Source organism: Melopsittacus undulatus, chromosome 6 (genome assembly GCF_012275295.1).
Source record: "Melopsittacus undulatus isolate bMelUnd1 chromosome 6, bMelUnd1.mat.Z, whole genome shotgun sequence".
NCBI classification, from domain to species: Eukaryota; Metazoa; Chordata; class Aves; order Psittaciformes; family Psittaculidae; genus Melopsittacus; species Melopsittacus undulatus.
This window is the reverse complement of record NC_047532.1, coordinates 84,196,481-84,221,456: the sequence shown is the minus strand read 5'-3', so window position 1 is coordinate 84,221,456 and position 24,976 is coordinate 84,196,481. Positions and strand designations below refer to the sequence as shown.

Below are 24,976 nucleotides of genomic sequence, written 5' to 3'. Positions count from 1 at the left end.
AACTCATTTAAATTGAGGAATAATGGTAAGAATAGAGAAATGGATTTAACTTGAAATAAAGGGAAGAACTGAATTTCAAGAACATATTAGCTTAATATAAAAAATACATATACATATCTCCTGTAAGAAAGTAGAGTTCTACTTATCACCATTTTAGGTATGACTCCATTTTAAGCAGGATGTCAAAACACGAATGGGAAAATACACAACCATTTGGTTTTATTGTTTCCTGTGAAAGGCTGAAAACATCCTCAACTGTTTTCAGATACTTGCAAAGTTCCACAGACATTGACAGCAAAACAATAATTATAGATGTCATATTGTACAGTGGAATGGAAAAGGAACAAGAATATATTAGTAGGCAACATTTTTTTACCCATTCATTCCAGGTATCTGACAAAAAGAGACAGAAAAATACTATTGTCTAGTAGGTTACAATACAGACCCAGAAACGTACAATGTATGACCTCCTGCTAAGTAAGTTACTTTCCCCCTGACAGGCCAATGTTCCTCACTTCACTCTTGAAATAGGTTTTACCAGATTCTTCACTAAAGACAAACCCTAGAGAGACTGATCACCATAAATTAAACCAAAGCTTGAAAATGTGGAACAATCACTCAAAAGCTTGTTTACAGCTCTGCTTAACTGTGAAGACAAAAGTGAAGTTTGAATTACTTACAGGGTGCAGGGAGGACTTAGTTCTGTTCTACCTTTTGCTTTATATAACCAGCATTTCTAGGTTTTGTGCAGAACAAAAGGTAGAAGTAACCTGTAGAAATGTATAAGACCTTGATATAAATTTCCCCTAGTTTGGGACTGCTCAGCAGCTGGGATTTGCTTTGGCCTTATATCAAATAGATTCACTGACATGTAAAAACCACTTTTTCTTATTATTTCAAAGCTTTATTTTTTCTGTACGCATATAACAAAGATTCTTACCAGTGACCTTCAATTCAACTGTCCTTCGTATAAGCTTTCCTTCAAACTTTAGTTCGCAAGTATAATTTCCTCCATCTTCTTCCTGGACCTCTTGTATTAAGAGAGTATTTCCCTTCTGAATTACAACGCTTCTCCACATTTTTGGCTTACATTCCTGCAGAAAAAAACCCATTGCCAGAATTACCCAGCTTGTACAACATAAGACAGTGTGACCGGATCACATTTTCAGTAGTAGATGTAAGTAAACAGCCATCTCAATGTATTTTGCAATTCAAATTCAAATATAATTTTGGAAAGCACAAAGATATGAAACTGGAATTAATCTGAAGACAGAAATTAAACAGAAATGTTTTTAAGGTTCAGTAATTCCTACGGTATCACATGGGCAGGGTTTAATATGTGGTGCCCTGAAGCAATGGTTAAGTATCCTCTCTTTATCATGATGAACAATACCTAAGACCTCTACTTTAGGATGGACCATTAAAATGTATCTCTATTTGAGGTGAATAAGGACAACATCTGTATGAGTTAGCCTTTATACAAAGTCTCAGGCTAGAACCATTTACCAACAGAAGAAAACAGCAAGAACAACAGCAGTTTTGTGAGCAAGAGAATCCAGAAGCACGGCTTCCTTATGGTCTTGTTTCTTACAAGCTTTGATTCACTTTTCCTGTCACCGGGCTCTTTTTAGCACCACCCTATGCACATCCTCTGATGAGTACATGGCACTAATGGTCTGCAACTTTCACTGCCTTTGCCTCAGCTGTTATTTGGCAGATTCAGGTTCACCACAGCTAATTGTGGTCTTACTGGAACAGCATTTGAGTCCTTCTGTACAGTGTGCAATGCAGTACAGAAAGAGGCTCTCCATTTCCTAATATACTGTATCTTGCAGCCAGATCAGTCACCTTCCACATTAATGGTACTTGTGATTCATTACCTCTTGGAATGCTCTGGACTGAAAAGCAGAGGCATAATCTGAACATTGTCTCTTTAAAATGATACTTTAAGATTCTACATTTATTGTCTCTCATTAACTGCAGCATCAAACCTGCTCTGCCTGCCAACACAATCACATTCTTCTCAGTTCTCTAAAACATGCAGTACTGCCCACAGCTCTGGAAGCTCTGTCAAATTCTGTACCCACAGCACACAAAGCAACATAGGGCCCAAGTACCTTTAACACCCCTTTATTCCCTGTCTCAACGTGGCAACATGGAATAAGCTCACAGACTGTAACTAACAATCTTGCATCAGTAACATTCAGGCTCAGCAACTTCAGAGGTTCCTGTAAATAGCCCAGACCTATGCCACATTTTCTGCTTGACGGTAACAGCAGTGTCAGAAATACAGCAAACAAAACAGAACAAAGCTTTCTTTTAAGAAAACAACTAAACAAGAAAATTCATTGACATGCAAACATGTTGCATGACAGCACAAGATCAGATAACACAAACATCATTTTTTCATAGGATTCCATACACATTGCACATCCAATGTCAGATTCTAAATTAAACAATAATAATAAGGAAATAGAAAGATGGGACTGTGAGCCTCTGGCCTCACACTTGAAAATGAAACATTTACCCCCACCCCAGTAGACCAAATTCAGTTACAATGGGGTCAGATTTTAAGTTCTGATACTGAGCAGTACTACTTCAGGTTATCTTTCTGTTTCTGCTGTAAGGAAAACAATCTTCTCTTGCATATGAATGTTACTTCACCCATGACACAGAATGATCAGGATCCAGATCCTATCTGCTGTGTTAAGAGGAATCAGAGCTTATTTTTGTTACTAAATCACACTGACATTGCTGGAGACTCATGCAGGACATAGCTCTGAGCCACAAAATGCTATTATACCCTTTCTGATTTGCACTCAATTTTCCAGTCCTATTTAAAGGTACATCAACCACCTACTTGGAGTAACTAAATCTGAATACTGGGCAGAAAATATGATTCAGCTCTATTCAATCCTAATTTAGAAGGAATACAATTCCCAGAATACACAAAGTAAGCCTATTTCAGATAAGCACACTTTCAGTGCAGCACTGAAAAACCCTTAGATATGTTACAAGTTTTATATTATCTATTTTTAAAAGTATGGGAGCAAAGAGATCAGAAATACATTTTCATATGTTTTATATTTTTACACATTACATATCTGCACTATGAAGGGCAACACCTTTACTACCACAGAGGTTAATGGTACAGCACAGGCAGCATTGGTGCTATTGTGGTTTTACAAAGAGGAACTGTTCTGTTGGAATTGTACCACATATTTCCTAATTGTTTCTTTTTTGTATCTTCTTAAAACATTTCATATTAAAATTAAGTATAAGTTTTTCTTTCCCAAACTTTAGCTAATTGATTTTTCTTCTACTGACTATGCAGGCTTTCTAAACATATGTTGAAAATGCCTGGTTTATTCTGCCTGGTTGTCACAGGCTAGTTCAATACACAGAACTCCATGCAGAAAGGGAAGAAGCTGGGAAATCACAACAATCTGTATTTTAAGCAACAAAAACAGCTGAGAAACAAGCCAGTTAAAAAGAAAGTGTTCGCATCTAGAGTTTACTGCTAGAGATCTGCTAATGTCTCTAAAAAGGGAAGTGCTCAATGGAACAACTCTAGCTTACTTAACAAATAACTTGCTCTATCCTGATTCTGCACCATGTAATTAACTTAAACACTACTATGGTTCTTTTTGTTTCCCCCCAAATTCAAGTGCCAGCATCACATTAACTCTCTTTTTTTGTAGGGTAGATAAGAACTACCTGCCTCTCACCTGACCTTTGTTTTCACAGCCCTTCCTTCAATCTAGAGGAAGGCAAGAGACAGCAGGAATGGATCAAGACTCCACATTCAAGAGGCAACATAGAATCATAGAATAGTTAGGATTGGAAAGGACCTCAAGATCATCTAGTTCCAACCCTTTTCCAACATACTTCTTTCCTCTGCCAATTGATTTTTCATTAAACTGCTCTTCCTGTTAAATCCTGTTCATTCAATCAATCTTAACTTGACACATACATCTATTTAAAAGGAATCCTTATACTTCTTGTCAAACCTGTTCTGCCAGGCCTAACAGAGCTGTGTGAAGATCAGTGGAATTAATTGTTTGATCACTGTAATTCTAGCCAGAAGTGAAGTTCATACTACTACTAGAACAAATCCTCACGGCAAATGTTTTATTACTTCTATAGTGTGCATGTGGAAATCTATTCAGGCATAATTATTTTAGAGCATGTTTAAATTACAGTTAACTCCCTGTAAATCAATGCATTATTGGCTGACATTCATTAACCCCTCCACACAGAGAAGCTTTTTCGAAGGCAGGGCAAGTCATGCACATGGAGGGCTCACACCATCACTGTCCTGTCTGATGGTATTTCATTAGTCACAAATACAAGCTCCTCAATTACCAGCAAAATGGCAGGTTCTCATGAACAAAAGGCTTCCTCTTTTCAGACAAATGCTTAAAGAAGGCACCTCAAGGACTTCCTTGGTTTTATTTACCTGCTGTTCTATTTTGCACAACTTATGCTTTGCCCCGAATATTTCAGTGTAATGAAAAGGAATAGGCCCCCAGTGCCTCCAGAGCACATTTACACAAGAAGATGGCTGATTACACCTTCATGTACATGTCAAACTCAATCACAATGGTAGAGGAAGAATACTTAAGGATCTAGTATGTTATGACTGGAAATAGATGCCTTCTTCAGAAAGCAAGGGTTACATCCAAAGCAGAATATCACTTTATTCTTTGGGAGAAGGGACCTGCTTTTTTCTGCCTTACACAGCATGATCTTAAGTCCCACACTGCGCTTTGTAGGGGTTACACCAGTACTCATCATAAATTTCAAAGAATAACCTATGTACCTTCTGCATAATATTAATACAGGCATTTCACATTACTGAGCTTCCTGACTCATCCCCAGATAACACAGGTGTTGTCAAAGAACTGAACTGATAGCACATTATTGTTAATTATGGATAACGAGGTATATGTAGCAGGTTATTCCACTAATGGCTCTTCATTATCAACCTAAACTTCATAATGAAGTTGTCAACTTCAGCTGTCTCACCATTATCATCAAACCACATTAATTCTGCTCAATTACAACACAGTGGTGCCTTGTCAGTCAGCTGTTGTACTCCAGCCTTGTGTCACACCACCTGTGTGTGCAACCCAGATAACGTGTGGGTATACAGAACAAAGACCTTTCTGTTCCCTTTCTTGGTCAGCACAAAGCATTGTTGATCTGGGGTTGTACATACATCTTCCTTAGAATGACTTCTGCTCCATGACAGCTAAAGATAACCCCTGACAGACTATTTCTGCAGTGTGCTCTTGCAAAGAAAAGAGATCTTCAGTGATCTGGTCTTCAGTAAAACCTAGATAGGTAGGGCAAGAAACAGGTTCTCTCTTTTCTCTGAGATTTCAGACTTAACTGAATACATATATTTTATGTATGAACAGCACTGAAGATATCCACCCATATGCCAAGATAAACAGCTTCAGTGGCTGAAAGGAAAACCTTGTTTATACTAGCAATGCTTTGTTTCATACTACAGCACACATTTTGTTACTACAAGATAGAACATGTAAGATTTCTGTAAAAAACTGAATAGTGACAACTTTTCTAATTGCTCTTTTCTGATGCAACCTGCTAAAGGAGGAAAAAAATAATCAGCAGTTCTGCACATGTTATTTAATTCACACAAAATAACTATCTTTAAAGAACATTACTAAGGTTGGCAAAATCAAGCACTCAAAATTCAGGATTTAATTAGCTTGTATGTTTTTGCTTTCATTACCTGAATCAAGTTGGTCCTAAACTCATTCTGCCTTTATCCCTACAGTCTAAACTCTATTTTCCACAGACCCCAAGTCAGCTCTTCCTCTTGCCCAACTATTTCTTGTCCCTTCTGATTCTCAGCTATTTATTCTTCTCCATTGTTTCTTGTAGCAACCCATACCCAAGGGCTTTTCAAATATCAGACTGGTCCCAGTCTAGACAACAGGTAAAATTTGCCAGACCTTTCTATGGTCTCGCTACCTGACATCTCCATGACAACCTGTATTTTAGTCACTCTTGTGTTTTCTTGGAGATCTACAGCAACACACTGTTCATACATGTGCTCCTGAAAGTGGTGTGTGAGATGTGACAGGCCTTGGAGAAGGTGTAGCCAGCTGAGTTACCTGCTAAGTAGTAAAGGTATCTAACAGACTTCAGCTAAAATTAACACACATCAGTAAAATTACTCAAGGAACCTCAGTGACAGTAAAGGCATCTCTGTGAAATTACCCAACAGACTTCATACAAACTAACTGGGTAGCACTACTGAAGCTGGTGGTGCTGATACACCTTTGACTCCACTGAAGGCTGCCTCCCTTTGTTCCTACTACAGTATCAGGTAGGGAGACACTGCACTAAGGTGGAAACTGGTACAGAAGCAGAGTGGTTTGGTAACATGGCACTACTGTTAGAGAAGTCATGGAACCTCTTGCACAGAACATGCTCATTGCTGCTGATTTCTGCTGGATGATGACTATGCTGGGTAGTTTTGACTGTGCTTTAACAGTACTTCTGTATACTGGGAAAACTTCTTCCAGCCCAGTTACAAACCACTGCAGGCTCAGAAAGGCCATCTTTAAGCCTCAGTCTGAAAACAGAAGTTTTGTATAGTTTCAGCACAACAGCAATACAACAGCAATAGTTACCTTGTACCACACCACATCCGGCTCTTGACTGGCTGTTTTATAATCCTCAATATCAGGACAAGAGATTGTCTTTCTCTTAGTGACTTCTGATTTTTCCAGGTATCTGATCTTGCTGTTGTAGCACAGCCCGGATTCATTCTCAGCTACTGTCAAGGACATGGACACCTTCATGCAATACGTTGAGTTTCTGCAAGGAGAAAAAGACATTTTCATTTACTCTACCTCCTTTTTACTATGCTTGTTTTAGCACTATAAGTTCTTTGTTAAGCTCTCCATTTCCCAAGCACTTCTGCTGCACGCTCAAATAGTGACTGTCCTGCTGTGCATTTCCAACATGTGGGAATGATGAGAAAATGTAGACTCATTTCTGATTTGCTAATGAAGAACTGTGTAGACATTTTGTTGATATATGATCTAAGCCAGAACAGCAGCTCTTTTGAGCTTTAAAATCTATGAACACAAGAACCTGCTGGCATCTCAAACACTGGTCAAGATACAGTATCCCGTTTCCTCTGTCACACACACTCCTCCTCTACCTCTTTCTTTCCCACCTTAAGATTTCACTCCAGTACACAGTGCTATACATTTGAGAAGAAGAGTTATGTGCTGGATGTTAAACCACATGATGCAGAAAGAATTCCTCCCTCAGCAGAAACTGCTATATAAAATCCTATAGCATATGATACTGTGGTGGGTCGACCTGGACCAGCTGCAGCCACCCACTCAGCTGCTCCCTCACTCCCCCTCAAGAGGATGGGAAGGAGGAGGTAACACGAACAAGCTTGTGGGTCAAGATAAAGAGATCACTTACCAATTACTGTCATGGGCAAAACAGACTTGGAAAAAACTGTTTTAATTAATTACAAGTTAAAATAGGCTTAGCTGTGACAAAGACAAACCAACTAAACCACATTCCCCTCACTTCCTTTTTTACTCCTCTACCTGTCCCTCCTTGCAAGTAGTGCAGGGAACAGTGGGATGTGGTGTGTCCACAACGGCTCCTCTCCGCCACTCCTTCCTCCTCTCATGTTCCCCTGCTTCAGCATGGCTGCAGCTCCTGTTATGAACACCAGCTCCCCTGGGTTCTTCCGTGGCCATGGGGCTGTTCCTCACACTTCTTCCCTCACTCTCGGCACTGCCCTGCTCTTTCCTAGCCTCACCTTCCCAAGGCTCCCTCAGCACTGCCCTCAGCGAGGCCCTGCCACCAGTGCTCCCAGCACAGTTACACAGGTCAGACTGGAGGTTACATGGCTATATGATGGCCTTAAAACCTCAAAACATGTAACCCCCCCAGCACTTCAAACCGTGCCTGCTCTATCGCCAAAGAACCCAGAGTCAAGCCCAGGTGAGCGCAGTGAGATCTACAACTGGGTTTAATTAGTGTAGAATAAACATGAGTGGCCCAGCTTCCACGCTTGACAATCATGAAGACAGGATTAAATTGACTTCCTTCAGACTCACATCTTTATCAGAGCTATCAGACACACAGTAAAAACCCCCAAACTGGTGTCTGTCATGGTGTTACTGTGAAGCATCTGTACACAGGATCATTGCAAGCCAGGCTGTCAGCCTCTGCCTTTCATTAGGTATGATGCCAAGCTACAAAGTACAAGCAACAACATAATGAGGCCCTTCCTCACACCATGCATCATTTTGTCATTTTAATTGACTGCCCTACAACCAAAAAAGCCTGGAAACCAAGGGGGCTGGGTGGTTACTGCCATTGAAGGGCAATGTGGAGAGCTCATGCAGGAGGTGCTGCTGCTGCCTCTTCCATCCCAACCTTGCCACAAACTGGTTTAGCTGAGGCAAGAGGTGGCACAGCAGACAGAAAGTGCCCTGTGCAGCTGGAAAGTGATCCATCAGTCAGACCCTGACACTAATGATCCCAGCTGCTTACCCCCTCCAATTAGAATCAAGACTATGCTTTTAATTTAAATCAAAAACAATAATAGAAAAATCCAATGTGCTCCATAACAAATCTTTTCTTATGAAATATTTAAACGTGTCACTCTGTCAAGTAAGCCTGTATTGGGAAGAAAATAAAAAGATCCATAGGGACACTTTATCATGACTCTGAGCTTCATGCTAAACAAGCACTGACAAAACACTGTGCAAATGGCTCCTTGTCAAAGGAGTGTGTGCCACAAGCAGGTATTTGCAAGGCAAATCAACAGGCAATCTTCAGAACATTCCCATTTTCAGCATCATTAGTGTTAAATATTCAGCAGAACCACACACTTCCCCCTCCTTACCCCTTCTGTTAAATATGTCACCTGTAAATCTATGTAATAAATGGGTCCCTTAGCTCAGAGTGGAAAGGCTCACCCTGCACACTGCTATGATGTCTTTCACTTCAGAGGCTACAATAAAGTCTCATCCTCACAAACTGCACAGAACATATTATTTTACCTGAAACAAAAGTTCTCTGGTCTGCAAAAAAACCACACAATTTGGGGTAGGCATTTCAGAAATACTTACACGATTTAGTGAACATAAGTCCACTTTCTCCCACACTACTTGCTTTTGTATTGAAAAGGGTTACTTTCTTTGTAGGAAGAAAATAAAACATATTCAGAAAGTTTCAATGCTTCCTAATACAGCACGGAAAATCCACAGAATATGGATACATCCACTGAGTATATCAATAGTAATTAATTAGTAATGATTACTTAGCTTTCCTGAATAAATACAAGTATTACTGGGTGCAATTAAGGTCACACGTGCTCAGTAATAATGACCTAGCCTAATCAAGAATGACTTTGAATAGCTGTCCATTACTTGGTGTTATTTAATAGGGTTGTATTTTCTTCTAACAATCTTGCATTATTTAGATTGTATTTTGAAAAGCCCTGGAGGCTCCTTCTATTTAAAATGCTTCCTGGAACCATGACCTAAAAATGTAGTACTCTTTTCATTACTTACAATTAGAATTGAGTAGAATTGAGAAAACTAAGTGCCTGGTGAGTACTATCACTTTTGTTCACACTCCATGACTGTGACAATAAATCTATTCAGGCTCGTGATGAAGGAAGCCCTCACTAAATCAACAGCAACAGACTTGAAAGCTTTATGAATGCTGCACCAGCCACTCAAGTTAGTGCTGGTAATTCAGACAAGGGCAACTTCTGCAGGAATACCAGCGAATGAAGCAGCAGCCTTCATTTAATGTAGTCAGTCTGGGATAACAGTTATATTCCACTCATGAGCAAAAGGAAACACCAGTTTGATCAGCCTCATTGCTCTTCCCAATTTTGAGGCAGAATTCTGGGAGGCAAAGAAAAGAAAGAATTACTTGATAGTACAAAGAAGAAAAATTGCCTATGTTTTCACACTGAAACTAAGATCTATTTCAAGGGAATAGTTATAAACTGGGCCTACTCTCTCGACTGGAAATGTGAAGACAAGTTTAGCTTTGCCAGAGTTCACAAAGCAGTTTCTTTTGCTCTGGTGGCACAGCATTTGTAATCCCAGGCCACATGGAACTGGCTCCAAACCACAAGCTGAAGCCAGCTTAGAATCCAGTAGAAAACCACAGGGGAAACCAAGGGAGTTTAGCAGGTCTCAAAACAAAAGCAAAGCAAACTGTGAGTTTGGCTTGACTTCGAAGCCAGGACAAGAGGGAAAAAGGGAGGATATAAATAAATGAATAAGAAGGACATTTGAAATGGAAGTGCCAGTCCCTACATAATTCTTCATCTTGTTTTGGATTCAAGACAATTCATCAGCCCTAAGGCTGAATTCAAATTAGAGGAAATATTCACAACTCTGGAAAACAACTCCTTTGGCATGTGTGTTTCTGCTAAGTGAGGGTGGTTTGTTAAAGAGTCAAATAAAACTATTTTGTCTCTAGTAATCACAGACTCTTCCCCCTTTATTGATTTTCTCATAAAGAGGAAAGAAGCAGCAAAGTGGGTTAGTATTTTATATTGAGTAGATAGAATAAAACTAACCCCCCCCCCACTTACCCATAAACTAACCCATATTTGAATTGCATATTTATACAAGAGGACTTTTTTTTCCTATCTTACAGGCTTATTTTTTATTCAGTGTTGGGATTTTTATTAAATTCTAAGATTTTGGAGGTAGATCCAAAAGCTGGGAATGTATTTATCAAAGCAATGCTCAAGGAACAACACAACTCAGACTTCTCCCAACATACCTAAATGCTCTGTCTGTTCTAATGACATTTTCATTAGTTCACTGGAATACTGATTGCAGGACTGTATGAGTCAACCTATTGCTTATTCCAAGTTAAAACAGTAACAGCAATAACTACACCATCAACCGTCTTTGCCGATCTGAAGGGCCACAGCACTTAATGCTCTACCAGGTCTACTACCAACTGCTATAAGAATGTGCTATGTTATCAGCTTTCAGACATCAGTATTTGATTGGTTTCCTCTCTCTTCATGAGAATGTTATAAATGTATTCCTAAATTTTACATTTCACATAATGGTTACCAAGCACTTTCATTGTTATCTGAGCTTGCTTTGTTCAGATCGAGTAAGTCATTGTTTGGTGATCTGCTTAAAGAAAAATGAGTTATTAAGACTGGTTTTTCTTTCAGATCACACAAACCTAACATCCTTCCTAAAAACAAATGGATTATTACTTGCTCTTTCAAGCATTGACTTATTTCTTGTGGACTACCACTGCTGCATGTTAGGGGTCATTGTCTGGAACAGATTAATATCCCACTTAGGTGTAAATCACTCTCAGATGTGAGAAATCACAGAACCTTCAACGTTTTCTTTTTGTTTCCTTTTTATTGTCAAGTGAGAGAGCAATGTCTGAAGTGGAACACTTCAATAGATAGCTGGCACTGCTGCAGTTGCTGCCTGATCCATAAGCCAAAAGGTGCAGCCATTCTGTGGCTTGTATACATGGGCCATGGCACAATTCCCAACATTCCCGTCTTGTGTTTTGGCTGCTTGTTGGTATTATAACTGTAATTCTAATACCAACTCCTATGAGTGATAAAGAGAAATCCTAATTCCATGTTACCCCTTCTTTAATGTTTGACTCATTCTCAAGATCCTACTAACAAAGAAAACAATATCATGGAAGATGATCTCAGAAAATGAAGTGCTAAAACAGTAAGATATCACAAATCCAATGTTCTTGCATTATCTCTATGTCCTCTGCTCCTCGACCCGCATTGTGAATCCAGAGAGAGGTACCATTCAAAGCCCCATTCCCTTCAGGTTGAGAAAGCATTTCAAGCTGAGCTAAGCCAACACTCTCTAAGGGTTTTTATTCTTTCTGTACTTATTTTCTCCCAAGATTTAATTTCTATACAAGATTCACTAGAGACAAGATGACCATTTCAGCTTGACCAAGGCATTCTAGATGTCCCAGAGGCCCATGTTTTACAATGAAGAAAGGCTATCCCATTACTGTTCAAAATAAAGAATTTCTGAGCAAAGCCACTGAAAGGTATTTTTAAAAGGCTTACATTAATGACAGCCTGAAAATCAGATATCCAGAGATGTCTCAAGTTAACCATCAGGAATATAGTTCTCACCAGAGGCATTTAAAAGCAAGACCTGTACTCCTCACTGTGAGTTAGCCCTTTTCAGGGAATTTTCAGGCTTGCTTTTCTTCCCTGGGACAGAGAAGAAAAGATGTTTGGATCTGGCAGCTGGGTAGAGTTTCTCTCTCACCAAAACTTAGATCTAAGTTTAAATTAAAGCCGGACTCCCGCTAACATCCTTATTAAGAGGGAAATGTGACATAAAAATGTCAGGATGTGCCTAGCACAGTCAATGATAAGCCCATAACAGCAAGACCACGTTTGAAAATTCAGGGATAATGTCTAGTACCATGAGTTTTTAATCTCTCTAACAGTGACAGCCAGTCTGATTTTCACATGGTTAAGGGGCAGGAGGAGCTATTTCTTTTCTGTTTGCCTTCACACATATGCGCTGGTCCTTCTGATCTCTGTATGATGAGGGAAGCAATTGAAAGCCAAACAAATTACCAGGCAGTCCAACAGGGTCTACTCGGGCATAGAGAGAAAATCTCCTAGTATTTAAGTTGAATCTCACAGGTCAACAGTGTTCCTTGGATCGGGGTTATTCTTTTTTCCCAAGTCTTCAAAAATGTTAGTTATTAGGAATGATTATATGAGAATATAATACATAACACAGAAGAAATACAGAAGCTGAAAGAATATCAGGTTACCTCTAGCATATCACACTGAAGTTCATGAACTATCTGGTCTCTGTCAGCTTCAGCACATCCTATTCCAGCAGAAGAAATCCTGTAATTGGCCAGGTTTGCTCTCTTCTTCTTTGCCCTTAAGAATTACAAGGCAACAAGCTGCCCGGAAGTTTGCTACCACAAATGACTAAGTCCTTTTCATTTATTTCCTAATACTTTTCCATTAGAACTCTGGATATTACTATTAAATTATATTGTCTTACTGAAAAGCCACATTACCAATGCCATAAATCTGAGGCACAGGGAGAATTGCTCCCAGGGAAGTATTAAGAAATCCCCTTTTAATGATTTTGTATTCGCAACACTCTTTCTGAGAGCACTGAACACTCTCCTTTATTTCTTCCAAATCACACAACGTGTGAATAACTGTATCTACTCCTCTATGTCTTTTTTGTTATTACACACCTAACACACAAAATTGCATTCAGGATACCCATCAGACTTGTCATTGCTAAACCTCAGTGACTTTGTTACTTCAGGGAATAAAACCTATGGAACACATGGGCATTTCTGCTTGAAACCCTGACTGTTCCTGCAGCTTCCCACTAACAGTAAACACAAAGGGTGTCAGTAAAACAGAGGATGGATATATTCTCTTTTAAAGCTTTATAAAAGAAGAGTGAGCAAAAATATACATATTACTAGGCAAAAGAAGCAAACCTTTGGTTTTGAGTAAATCTAAGTGTCAGAAGAACAGATAGAACTGATTTCTCTCAATAAAGACAATGTCATCAAAATGATTTGCAAGAGCACTACCAGTTTTTACACAGTTTTAGATAGAAAAGAGTCTACTTTCTTCTGCATTTTGATAATGCCAAAACACTATAAATCACAAACCATACTATGTTGTATCTGCTCTAACACTGTATTCAGGTATTGAATACCATATATCACAGGGATTTTGTTTGTACAGAATCAGTTGCTTTTAAAGTGGGAAATGTCATATGCTTTTAATGCATGGCATTTAATGTTAGTGTCATACAGAGCCTGGGAAGACTATGCCATGCTGAATACATGCACTTTCTCAAAGTATGAAATTTCTTCTTCAGATATGCCCAGGACAGTACAGTATGAAAGCTGGTCACATAGCAGTGTGTAAGTCTGACAGGTAACCATGAGATACATAATCCATCATCTGATAATTGAACACCCTGCCCACCAGAAAGTACCATCTTTAGGTCTTTTCAGGGAAAGTCTATGGGGAAAGAAAACATTTGCCTTTGAAGCATAAGGAAGGAGATATTCTATCACCAAACTGGAATTACAACACTGTGTTCAAGGGGATTTGAGATACAAAATCACCTTTGACTTAACAGTTGAGCACTGAATAAAGCTAAAGCACCTGAAAATGAAACATTCTGTAATGAGAAGATAATTGTCATGGACAAAATGAATTCCTGTATTAAAACACACACTGTAAGAACCACAAGCAATGGAGAGATGGCTGCAGAGAAAGCAGCCAAACCCTACACATTTTCACATCATGATTTTCCTGGGATGCTGTGTGCATACTGCAAGCCCAAGTTGTAAGCATTTGAAACAAGTTCCTCAGCTCTGCCTAAGACCCACAGAAGTGAGAACACAAAGGTTATGCTGCAAATGAAGTTTTACTGACAGGCCCTCCAGGCTCTCTAAGTCTGATTTTGATTTGCTGGTCATGCACTCCACAGACACACAGAAGCCAGAAGGCTCAGAATCTACTGTCAGTCTATTTTATTATTGCTCAGAAAGTAGCATCTCAGTATTTCACCAATGGCTAAGCAAAGGCTTGATTCTTCTGTGCATGTCCATAGCAATGCTGTTCTCCATTAAGAAATATGCAGATAGGGACAAAGGAAGGGGAAAAAGATGCAGATTTCCTAACTTGGTTTGTTGGTAGTTCTCTGGCATCAAATGCTGGGATTAAAGACCTGCAGGCTCATTGCCTCATAGGCATTCAAAGCCTTCACTTCTTTGTTATTCTGTATCCTGTACAAAAATCGAGGCTTAGCTACATCAGCCAGTCTGGCAAACACAAATCTCTACCTCCTGCTTTCCTGCAGCCCTGCAAGGCTCAGACTTTCTACCCTCCTGGTTCACATTACAGGAATTGAGTTATGTTATTTCACCAACAGTTAATTAACAGCAAATATACATTAATATTTTACTGATCTTGCTTATAAAGCATTTATTCAGTACTGCAGTTTATTTTGGAGCTGGCCCCAGTTAGAAGAAAGGGTTCCAGGAGCTGAGGGGCAAAGGTGATGTTGAGCTTTGCTGAGATTCCTTCCCTGCCTCATCTTCCCTTCTTTCATCAGGTTAAGTAGGCTCAGTTCTTGTTCTCTACAGAGGATTTTAACACAGAAAACAGCTGTATTTTTAAGAGAGCAAAGTAACATATGATCTTGCAAATGACTTACATACGCTGAGATTCTGGGCCACTTGTTGCATTTAGATCAGTTTAGTTCCCGTCCTTGGTTTTGATGCTCTAATCTCTGAATCCTCCACTGAAGATACTTCAATTCAGAGTGCAGATGCAAAACTCCCGGAACACCAAACCTCTTTAACAGAAATGCTGACAGCTTTATCTGAAAGTGGTGCTGACAGGTGCTGGGAAATTAACAGCAAACCCTGGGCCTGTACTGTAAAGAGACCTCTAGAATACAGCATTTCTGTATGTGGCAGTAAAGTCATGATATAAATGTCCCAACATTTATCTGGGATCTGTAGTGAAACACACATCCATCCATTAGTGAGAATCCCTTCTGGGTGCCACTTGATCTAGCTGTAGTAATACCCCTGATTTGGCACAAGATAGACATATGAGAACAAAGCAGATCCATGAAACTCACATGAACTAACACAGCTCAACTCTTGCCTGCAGAATCAGGACCCCTTACTATGTTACAGTTAACACTGGAGGAAAAAACTACCTTTTGGGGGCATTCAAGTGTCAGCTCAGTGTCAAAATGTGGGAAAAGAGAAGTAAGTTTTAATGCAACAACAATTGCCTCCTCTTATACACCCACACACACACCTGCCTATGGAACAATGTCTAATTGGTTAATAAAGGAGAGGCAACATTTAAATTATGGTATTGAACCTCTTCAGCCTGGAGAAGCAATCTCTTTCATTAAGGCTGCTGTAATGTTCCTTAATTGTATTCAGTATTACAGGTTCATTTACAGAACAGACATTGTGATTATTGAAATGACAATTCTGTATAAGAAAGAATTCACTGACACATTCAGTTTTTACCCATCTCCAAATCACTGTCAGCTCAGCCTATCCTTCACCTGCTCACACACACCCTTTTGAAGAAGCTTCAGAAAACTTCCCTCTAATTGCTTCAAAGATATTCATGCCTTGATCCTACAAGCACCTGTGAGCAACCAGAAAATGCAGCTTCTTAACAAAAGGTTTGTTTTTTGTGGTTTTTTTCTGGGTTTTGGGTTTGTTTCTTTTTTTCAGAATTGTGAAAAACCTTTTCAACAAATTGGGAATTCAGAGAAAAGTGAAGGTAGAATTTTCCCCATTGAGCTTTTTTTATTTGCCCACTGTTGACTATGGCATCTTTTATATACAACTTCCTAAAAACCCTCGGTGTTCAATCCCCTCCTATTCGAGAAGATCTTCCCAGCTCAAGAGTGTGTCCTTCCTTTCAAGCCACAAACAACTTCTTCACACCCAAGCATCTCCCTCCCTTTTGCCCTTTTGTACAGACAAGGATGAATTGTAGATAGAACTGTTCAAAGACAAGAGACTTGAAGTGGCTGAATGCAGCACATGCTAGACACTGGGACAGGCTAATGTGTCGTTTCACCCCTTGAGCAGCACTAGGAGTTGCACCAGGGCTTTCCATGTCCTTGGAGAGTGGCTAGAAAGACATCAATTTAGAACTGAATTGCTTCTGATTTCCTCTTAGAAAACCTTAATGAAAACTTCCTTGTTGAGAAAAACTTCAGAAGTTTTACATTTACCTTGAATCAAAAGCATCTTCCTTTCCATTTTTGTTTCATTCATCTATCAAGCCAAAAGAGTCCATTATGCATGCACCCCTAAAACCTTGCACCCTAATGGGCCAGAGTCACCTCTTCATGTCCACTGCATTGAGTTCTCAGCCTCCATTCATTCAGTGTACAGAAGAAGGCATTTATAACAGAAATTGTTAATATTCCTAGAAAATAAAATCATATTCTAGAATGACTGCTCTCATTTATGACCTCTTAAAACCTCACAGAGCAGGTGAGCCTGGTTTAATGATTAAAATGCAAACATCTGCTTATCCTGCTCCAAAAAATGGATTAATAAAGTTGAAATTACACAGTTAATGGTGCGGGTAGTCTACCACAAAAGTGTGATCATGGTTTAGACCATTAGAGCTCGCCCTACTTTAATGATACTATATCAATTACTATTGCTATTTCCTCAGCTAATTTAAGCCACCTATGATTTCATAAACAGTAACACCACGGATACATTAGCAAATTTTTGGAAGAAAAAATGAATTCAGTAAAGAAAGAAATACAGTTTTATGTGTAACCACTATTCTGCTCTCTGACATACATCTGAGAAAGGCAAAATTATCCGTAATTATATAAATAAGTTCTAGCCAAAGCAGGAAAGCTGCAGAACTGACAAGGAAGATCTTACTGCTGTGCAATGCCTTCTAAGAAGCACATTGTACAGTTTTTATGTGAAAATGAGGAGAGTGCATGAATTATTTAAGAACTTGCCCATTTGTTACCCAAAACTACTTTGCCATGTAAATGAGCAGAGCTTTGAAATTCCCCAGAAAAAAGCATGTCCCAGAATTTGATCCAAGATCAATTCTTCATTGTTCAGATTATTCACATTAGAAACTTCCAGAGTATTAAACCAGTAACTTGATTATCACAACAGTGACTTCTTACCAAAAAAAGTACAACTCCCTTGAAACAAAATCGCTGTCTGCCTGTAACATTTCAAATCACAGAGTTCACATTACACCAGGCCTCTGACAGAGCAACTAATAAAAGAATAATTAACTCTGAAGGCTGCAACACAGCCTTAATGGTCAGTTTGGCAGATGCATCCAGTATTTAAACTGGACCATGGTCACCAGTACAAACAACCACAAACCACAGCACAATCTTTGATTTTAGAGGCATTCTTCAGGATCCAAATGGACTGAGGCAGCTGAGACAAGGCAGCAGGACTTAGCAGAGATGGAGAAAGAGCAGATTCTGGGCTCTGAACAGTGATGTTATTTTGCTATGATACTTGATATTAAATTGTCAAACCAAAAAATATCATAGTTTCAGTATGGAGACGCAGACAAGGATGAACCAAACTTCATTCTCTAAAACTAAACAGTTTAAACCCAAATCATGTAAAGTATCTGTAATCTTCTTTTAATTCAAAACTGGATCATTTAAGGAATATTTATTCATTCATTCTTAAAGAGTCTTGCTTTTTTATCTTCTCATTTTAGGCCGAGCTGACATCAACATCCACATGATGGAAATCACGAGCTCCAGCACATGCTTAATTTAAGGCTCATCCCCAGTTCCAAAATACTTCTGAGACATGCATTTCAGTGCCTTACCAAACGAGCTCTGCTTAGATTTATGCCAAATCATAACTGTATAATAAAATAAACATTTCTTCAAAACCAGACAGAGCTGTAACTCCCCATGGCCTAATCCCATCAGAATAATTCAAACCGCGTCTAACTCTTGAATAACACAGAGTATTTGAGAAAGAGCATTACTTAACCAAAATACTCATGATTTAAGAAGTATCCAGTTCTGAAGGTTTATGGCAAATTGAGAATTTGCAAATGTTGGATTTAAAATAATAAAGTAATTAACTGAAAGCACGTATTTAATTATAGCTATTGAAAGCGGTAACTACAGTTACTAGGGAAACTAATTTTTAGACAAAGAACTATATGACATACATAATTATGAGAATAAAAATAATGAGTATATATTAACTGGAAGAATATCTCAATCCTGAGAGCTAAATTTAAACACTTCTTTTTAAGCAAGCCAATCTATACATTCTTAGACTTTAACACAATACCCACCTTAGAACACAGGTGTAGAAACCACTGTCTTGCAACTCAACTGAGTGAAACCATATTGAATCTTCATCCTTGCTCATCCTAACTTCAGAAAATATAATGGGCTCTTCTAAATCTCCTTTGTTTTTGTACCACATAAGCCTAAGACCTGTGCTTTGGGCCATGCTATAATTAGTTCTGATATAGCTGTAGAAAAGGGCACATTTCACTCGGACTGGTTCACCTGCCAAAGCCATGTATGTCTTGAGATCCACTGACCAGTCAATGCAACCATCAACTGAAAGCAAAACAATAATAAAGAAAAATTAGAATCAGATATATTTTTTCAAGATAGTGAAAGGCAACTTATGAAATGCAGTTAATGAAAAGAACCTTTGTTTTATATCAATGCGAAAAACCTGAAGCAGCTTTAAGGGTCTGATTAAATTAGCAATTAAAGGGGTTTATGCACCTTTTTTAGTTACATGTAAATGCAACAAACAGCACACACTGTGTCTACTCAGTTCCGTTTCTTCAGAATATCATTACTTTCATCCCCAAAACACTACTACTTTAATAAATAAACCAAGTATTTTCACCATAACTACTTGCTCTTGTAAACCAATTTTGATCTTTTTCTCTGTTGGGAGAAAATGTTCCTTGGCATCTGATCCCAATTTTGTCCCTTTAAACTTTTCCATCCATCTCAGCTAATTATGTTATGTAAAAAACCCCCAACCCAGATGAAACATTCATCATTTTCTTTCCAAACAGTTTCACATAGCTTTTTTTGCTTATTACAGCCTACTCAGACTGTAGACAGGTATGATACACAACAGGATAGCATCACAATGTGCTAGCTATGCAATCAAGCTTTTACAGGAATTGTACAAACATGAAAAGGGATCTTTTGATGTTCTGTTCAGCGAAAACTTTAAAAGTTAATTGATGTCAGCCAGTTTAAGGAAAAATTACTTCTCCCTACATTTTTTTCCTCCTGTTATTTTAAATCATCTTCGTTACAATATAATCCTAGTGCATGCGTATGTATCAACATGTAACTCCCTCTCACAGATCACAGACCTTTTAATTCAATTATTTTTATTGCTGGAAAAACTCTAAGCCTGAAAACCAAGAATATAACCAAAGAAAAGGACTGTCAAGGCAGATCAGCAACAGGCAAATACACCACCTACACTTAATAGACTTGATGAAATGTATAGTTTAGAACTTACTGATGGCATCCAGCTACATGCAAGTGGAACATCTTCACCCTTGATGCAGTTACCTCAAATTCAACCAAGTAAAGTTCAACTTGCCTCTTCTGCATTTACAGTATCAATTCTCAAGCTCTAAGTGTAGATATGCTCATATACTCTGCATTTCATATACACCTTGAATAGCATTCACTCATTAAGTGATTAATTTACTTCCTAAACAAACGTAGTGAGCCAAAGTTTCTATACATGACAGTGCATCAGGGCCTTCTAACCTCTGCTTCTTTCAAGCTATGCTCTTTAGGCTGGTGTGAATTTACAGTTAAGGAGCAGTGCTGAGCTTACAGCTGCAACACTGAACTCTCCAGATGGCTCATTCCCGTTGTTCTCAGGACATACAGGTATTCTCAAAGGCACCCTTCCTCCTGTGCTTCAGCAAAGTCACAGAGTCTAAGCAGGGGCATAAACCAAAACAAACAGGGATGCTCAGAAATAGAATTTAGACCTAAAACAAATCAGCTGATCTAATTAATTCTGTCAACCTTCTGTCAATCTAATCCTGGTATGTCATCTAATGCTTTTGAACCTGTGCTCATTCAGCAAACTTAAACCACAGTAAAGAATAACTGACATTCAAACGCACATGGGAAGCTTGTGGGTCAAGCAGAACGGTGCCAGTTTCCCATTTATTTCACATCACCTCAGTCTCCGTGGCGTGCCAGGAGGTGGTGATTAGGGAGAGAAGAGTACATGGGCCACAAGAGTAACCATTCATTATGGGGTTGATGACATCTGCGGAGGGGAGAAGTCTCAGGGAGCGCCTTGACTACATCTCAATTATTGAACAATGACTCATCAAACAGGAAATGACTCTTCCCCTTGCTCTGTTTTTTGTTAAATACACAGTCAAGAATGTTTCCTCCTATGAAGCTGTAGAGGCTAAAATCTAGGTCAGGCTCCCTGCGCTCACGTGGAAGAGGAGATTATTCCTCTTGCTGTGCTGTCAGTCACTGGAGCGTGAGCATTGTTAGATTCGTTTGGAGTATTCTCCAAGCTGTCATTACAAATGACTGGAGCTGCTTAGGTAGAGTTTAGCACTCCATTATCCAGAACAAAGGTTGTTGTCATTTTTGTGGCATGGCTCTCAATATATGATACCATCAGGGTGGTAAGGAAGAGAAAAATAATGGATTACAGACAGGTACTTATATAATCAATGTATATACATCTTTGCTACCCAATAATCAGCTAAGCCTTACCAAGTGCTTGATCTAAAACCCATTCAACTACATCCTATCTATTGCAGGTGCACTTCAGACACTTTCAAGAAATACACCTATTTGAAATATTCTGTAAAATTTGGAGCATTGAGAGGATATAGAAAACAATGTCCCATTTTTAGCCCATCCTCTTCAGGAAAAGAGGTTTGCCCATCTATCTGTCCCTGCATCCCTCCTGACCCAAATGACTACATTCAATCCTATTTTGTAGAACATGAAAGTGTTTGGGTACACAGAAACCCTACATGGGTGCAGGGGGGTCCCTGCAGGCAGGGAAACACAGGAGCACCTCACCATGGTGAGGCCCCACTGGGCCCATCCCTACTATCTATCCAGGCTAATGCAACCTCAGGAGACACTGAATAGAAAATGAAGGTTTCAAAATCATGAAGCAAGTTACAGATTAAGTTGCCTGACAATGAGGTAATGTACTTTCATGTTAGCAGTCACCGAGAGTTTGTACTGCAGCTCCTTCCCTGTTTCCTGATAATTTCCCATTATTCTTATTTTAAATAAATCTAGTTATCTAGGGAGTCTAAATGCATTTTAACACGAACCGCAATAATTTATGAGCGATTACAGAAGAGCACGTACGTAGTCTCCAAGTAATTTGTCTTTCTGCTTGCTGTCATATAAATAATTCTTTGCATTGTGAATCTGCCTGTAATAATTCTTGCAGGGATCTGTCACCTACAGCAATTTACATCACGGCACTGTTGAACATGTTTGCCTACCTTGTTACCTGAAAACCGCATTTCAAATTGAAATCATCTACAAATACATAATTAAAAATATAATACACTAGCTAATACATTAGATCTATTACTCCACAAAGTGAGCAGTGCTTGCGACTGTAAATACATGGGCAACAACCATTCCTCTGAAACAGGAGCTTGAGTTTTACTATGTTAGCCACAGAACAAAAGAGTCCAGGAACTGATACCCATCATGCTTGGGGTTGCAGAGTCATAGCAATGACAGATGCACTACACTAAGGAAGTCCAAAAAGGGATGCAAGTTTTTTAGACTCTTAAAGGGGAGAAATCAGTTACAGCCCATGGATTTTTGTCAACTTGGTATTTTCAGATCTTGATTGCGCAGCAAATGGAGCACACCCTACATCTGAACAAACACAGTCATGCCTTTAAATAGCTTTGGCAGGACATCACCTTCACAAAGGGTCAGGGTGTTAGATCAGGCTCACCGTATGTAATCGGTTTCACATCTCTGGCTTTCTGGCTGTGCTATGCTAATCCTGCTGTGGTGCTTGCAGACCTCTGCCAGCTTCTCATCACAGCCCAGTGCTTCCGTATGAGACCAGTCTGTGAGCTGAGCCCAGCACATGGTCCCGAGCCACCCAGCCTCCTCCCAGAGCCCTTCTTTGCTTCTCATACCACGAGAGCTGAGGTGAAGAGCAGAGGTACCTAAAAACTGATAGCAACCACCACCTCCCACCCCAGTCTGTGATGCTTTAAATACTCCAATATTCAGAGACATCTAGGGGTCAGAGAACACCTTTCAAACAAAGCAACACACTCACCACTCTGTGCACAATTCAATCATGGATGCCATCTCCAACGCAAGGGAAGATCTCTGCTTGCAGAGCTCCTTCAGCTTAGCTGGATGGTCAAAGGACAATATTTGCCCAACTAATAAGAACCCACTCTACTAAAAGACACCTGAGCAGGTATCTCTGACATGTAGAGCAAGTTGCTCAGTTTTACAGGGGAGAGAGAGAAGCCTACACTGATGATACTTCAGAAGGGAGTGCAGGGTGGCCTCCTCCAGGAGCCATCTCAAACAGCAAGAAGGAAGCCCAGGTAAGGTGTTTGTGATGTTTCTTTTCTGGGAGTTACAAATTCACCCTTCTCTGTGCCAAGTGAACACTGGTTTTTAACCATGCTCCTATTTCAAACTGCATTTTAGGTAAAAATCAAATACTTGTCCCCTGAGAGATACAGCAAACCAAGAAATTGCATGTTAGAGATGAGCATCACTTAGTAAACCTCCTTTGATCTTGAGGAAAGAACAAGAAGTTTACCATGATTCAAGCTGGGTGAATTTTGCAATAGATCTCCTGCTACCCTGTTAACAACTTTAACTGAATAATTCATTTCTATCACAGTAACATGAAGATTCAGCAATCATCAACCAGGACTATTTTGCAGTAGAAATACAACATCTAAGAAGACGATCATGCACAGACTTAATAGTTTTTCTACTGCTCTGACCTCCATTTCCTGCATGCTTTCTACCAACATTTAGACACTGAAACTCCCTGGCAAAAAAAGGTTCAAGACTTTCAAGATGTGTTAAAGTGTAAATAGTCCAAAATTCCTAAATCAAACATGGGTAAGTGCAAAGAAACTTCATTAGATTTAGCAACACGTGAATATTTCCCAATTCTGGCTCACGAATAAGTAAAAATGCATTTATTCTTACACAAAGCCTCGATGTTCTATAAGATGGACTGAAAGGTCTTTAAGACTTGGATGTGCTTCTTGGGTTTGACCAGCTTTTCTTATGAACCACAGCTAAACAACCCAACTCAAATGTCAAATATTCCAGTCGAACACTCAATTTCCTCTGAGGTCAAACAAACTGTAAATGTATACTGCCAGAGGTCCAAATAACAACAGATTGCTCTGACCTGACTTCACATATGCATATAGAGCCAGAAGCATTCTAGTCTTACATTGAAAATGCAAAAGAAGGAACATACTGGTAAAGAAAAAACCCAGCTTGGATCCTGAATAAATTCTCAGTTTCCAAAAGTGATGGCATATTAATGAGGTCGAGACTTAGAAACTGTAATTGAAGAGCAAAAACACTAAAGCAACATCAGTAGAAGCTATTGGACAGGGACATTTCATCTTGCAGCACATGTCAGAGCCATGGCACCTTATCACAGGGATCCTCAGGAATACTTGCTGATGGAGAGAAGAGCAAATCACAGCTGGCAGGTTAGATTTTGCTGGTGACAGGGAGCTCTGAAACATACTCTGTGATGGAAAGGAAATCTCTGGTCTTGTCATGTTCTTTGCTACCTCTTCCAAGTCAGATGCTCCTGGAGACACATGAACTTGAAGTGAAGTGCCCTTCCAAAGCTGTGCTCTTTGCTTCAAGTGGACTGTTCTGCTGAGCACAGAGAAATGCAAGAGGAGGGCACCAAAGCAACTGTTTAAAATGCAGCATATTTACCCTAAAAATGAGTGTTTGGTGACCTTGATCTCCTAATCACTTTAGTATCTGGCAGGTTTTTAAAGAGTCTGTGTTGAAGTAAACAGTGCAGAAATTGCAACTTATAAAGTGGCTTAGTTTTACATATTCAGTGTAATGCCCTGATTCTTCATGGCTGTCACCATGTTAGAAAACAATGCAAAAGGCACCTTGAAAATCAACAGCAGTAGAGCCAGGACATGAACAACAAAGGAATCCTACTTCATGGCTTTATGCTTTCTCACTCCCTCCTGCACTGGGGTGGGCAGATTTGGGATAGTTGTGGGGAAGTTCATCTACAGAGCTCCTGCCTCTGCCCAGCCTCCACCTCTGCTCCCACA

General features: G+C 39.4%; 1 protein-coding gene across 3 annotated transcripts in view; it reads right to left on the bottom strand.

The window, feature by feature from the left end:
* Window positions 1–24,976, bottom strand: part of IL1RAPL2 (interleukin 1 receptor accessory protein like 2) — a 344,758-nt gene that overhangs the window by 152,082 nt on the left and 167,700 nt on the right. For all 3 annotated transcript variants that reach the window (XM_034064325.1, XM_034064327.1, XM_034064326.1), the window contains 3 exons: window positions 18,944–19,217; window positions 6,669–6,855; window positions 941–1,094 (listed from right to left, as the gene is read on the bottom strand). In XM_034064325.1, coding sequence (XP_033920216.1) covers window positions 941–1,094; window positions 6,669–6,855; window positions 18,944–19,217 — 615 coding nt within the window. The remainder of the gene's footprint in view (window positions 1–940; window positions 1,095–6,668; window positions 6,856–18,943; window positions 19,218–24,976) is intronic.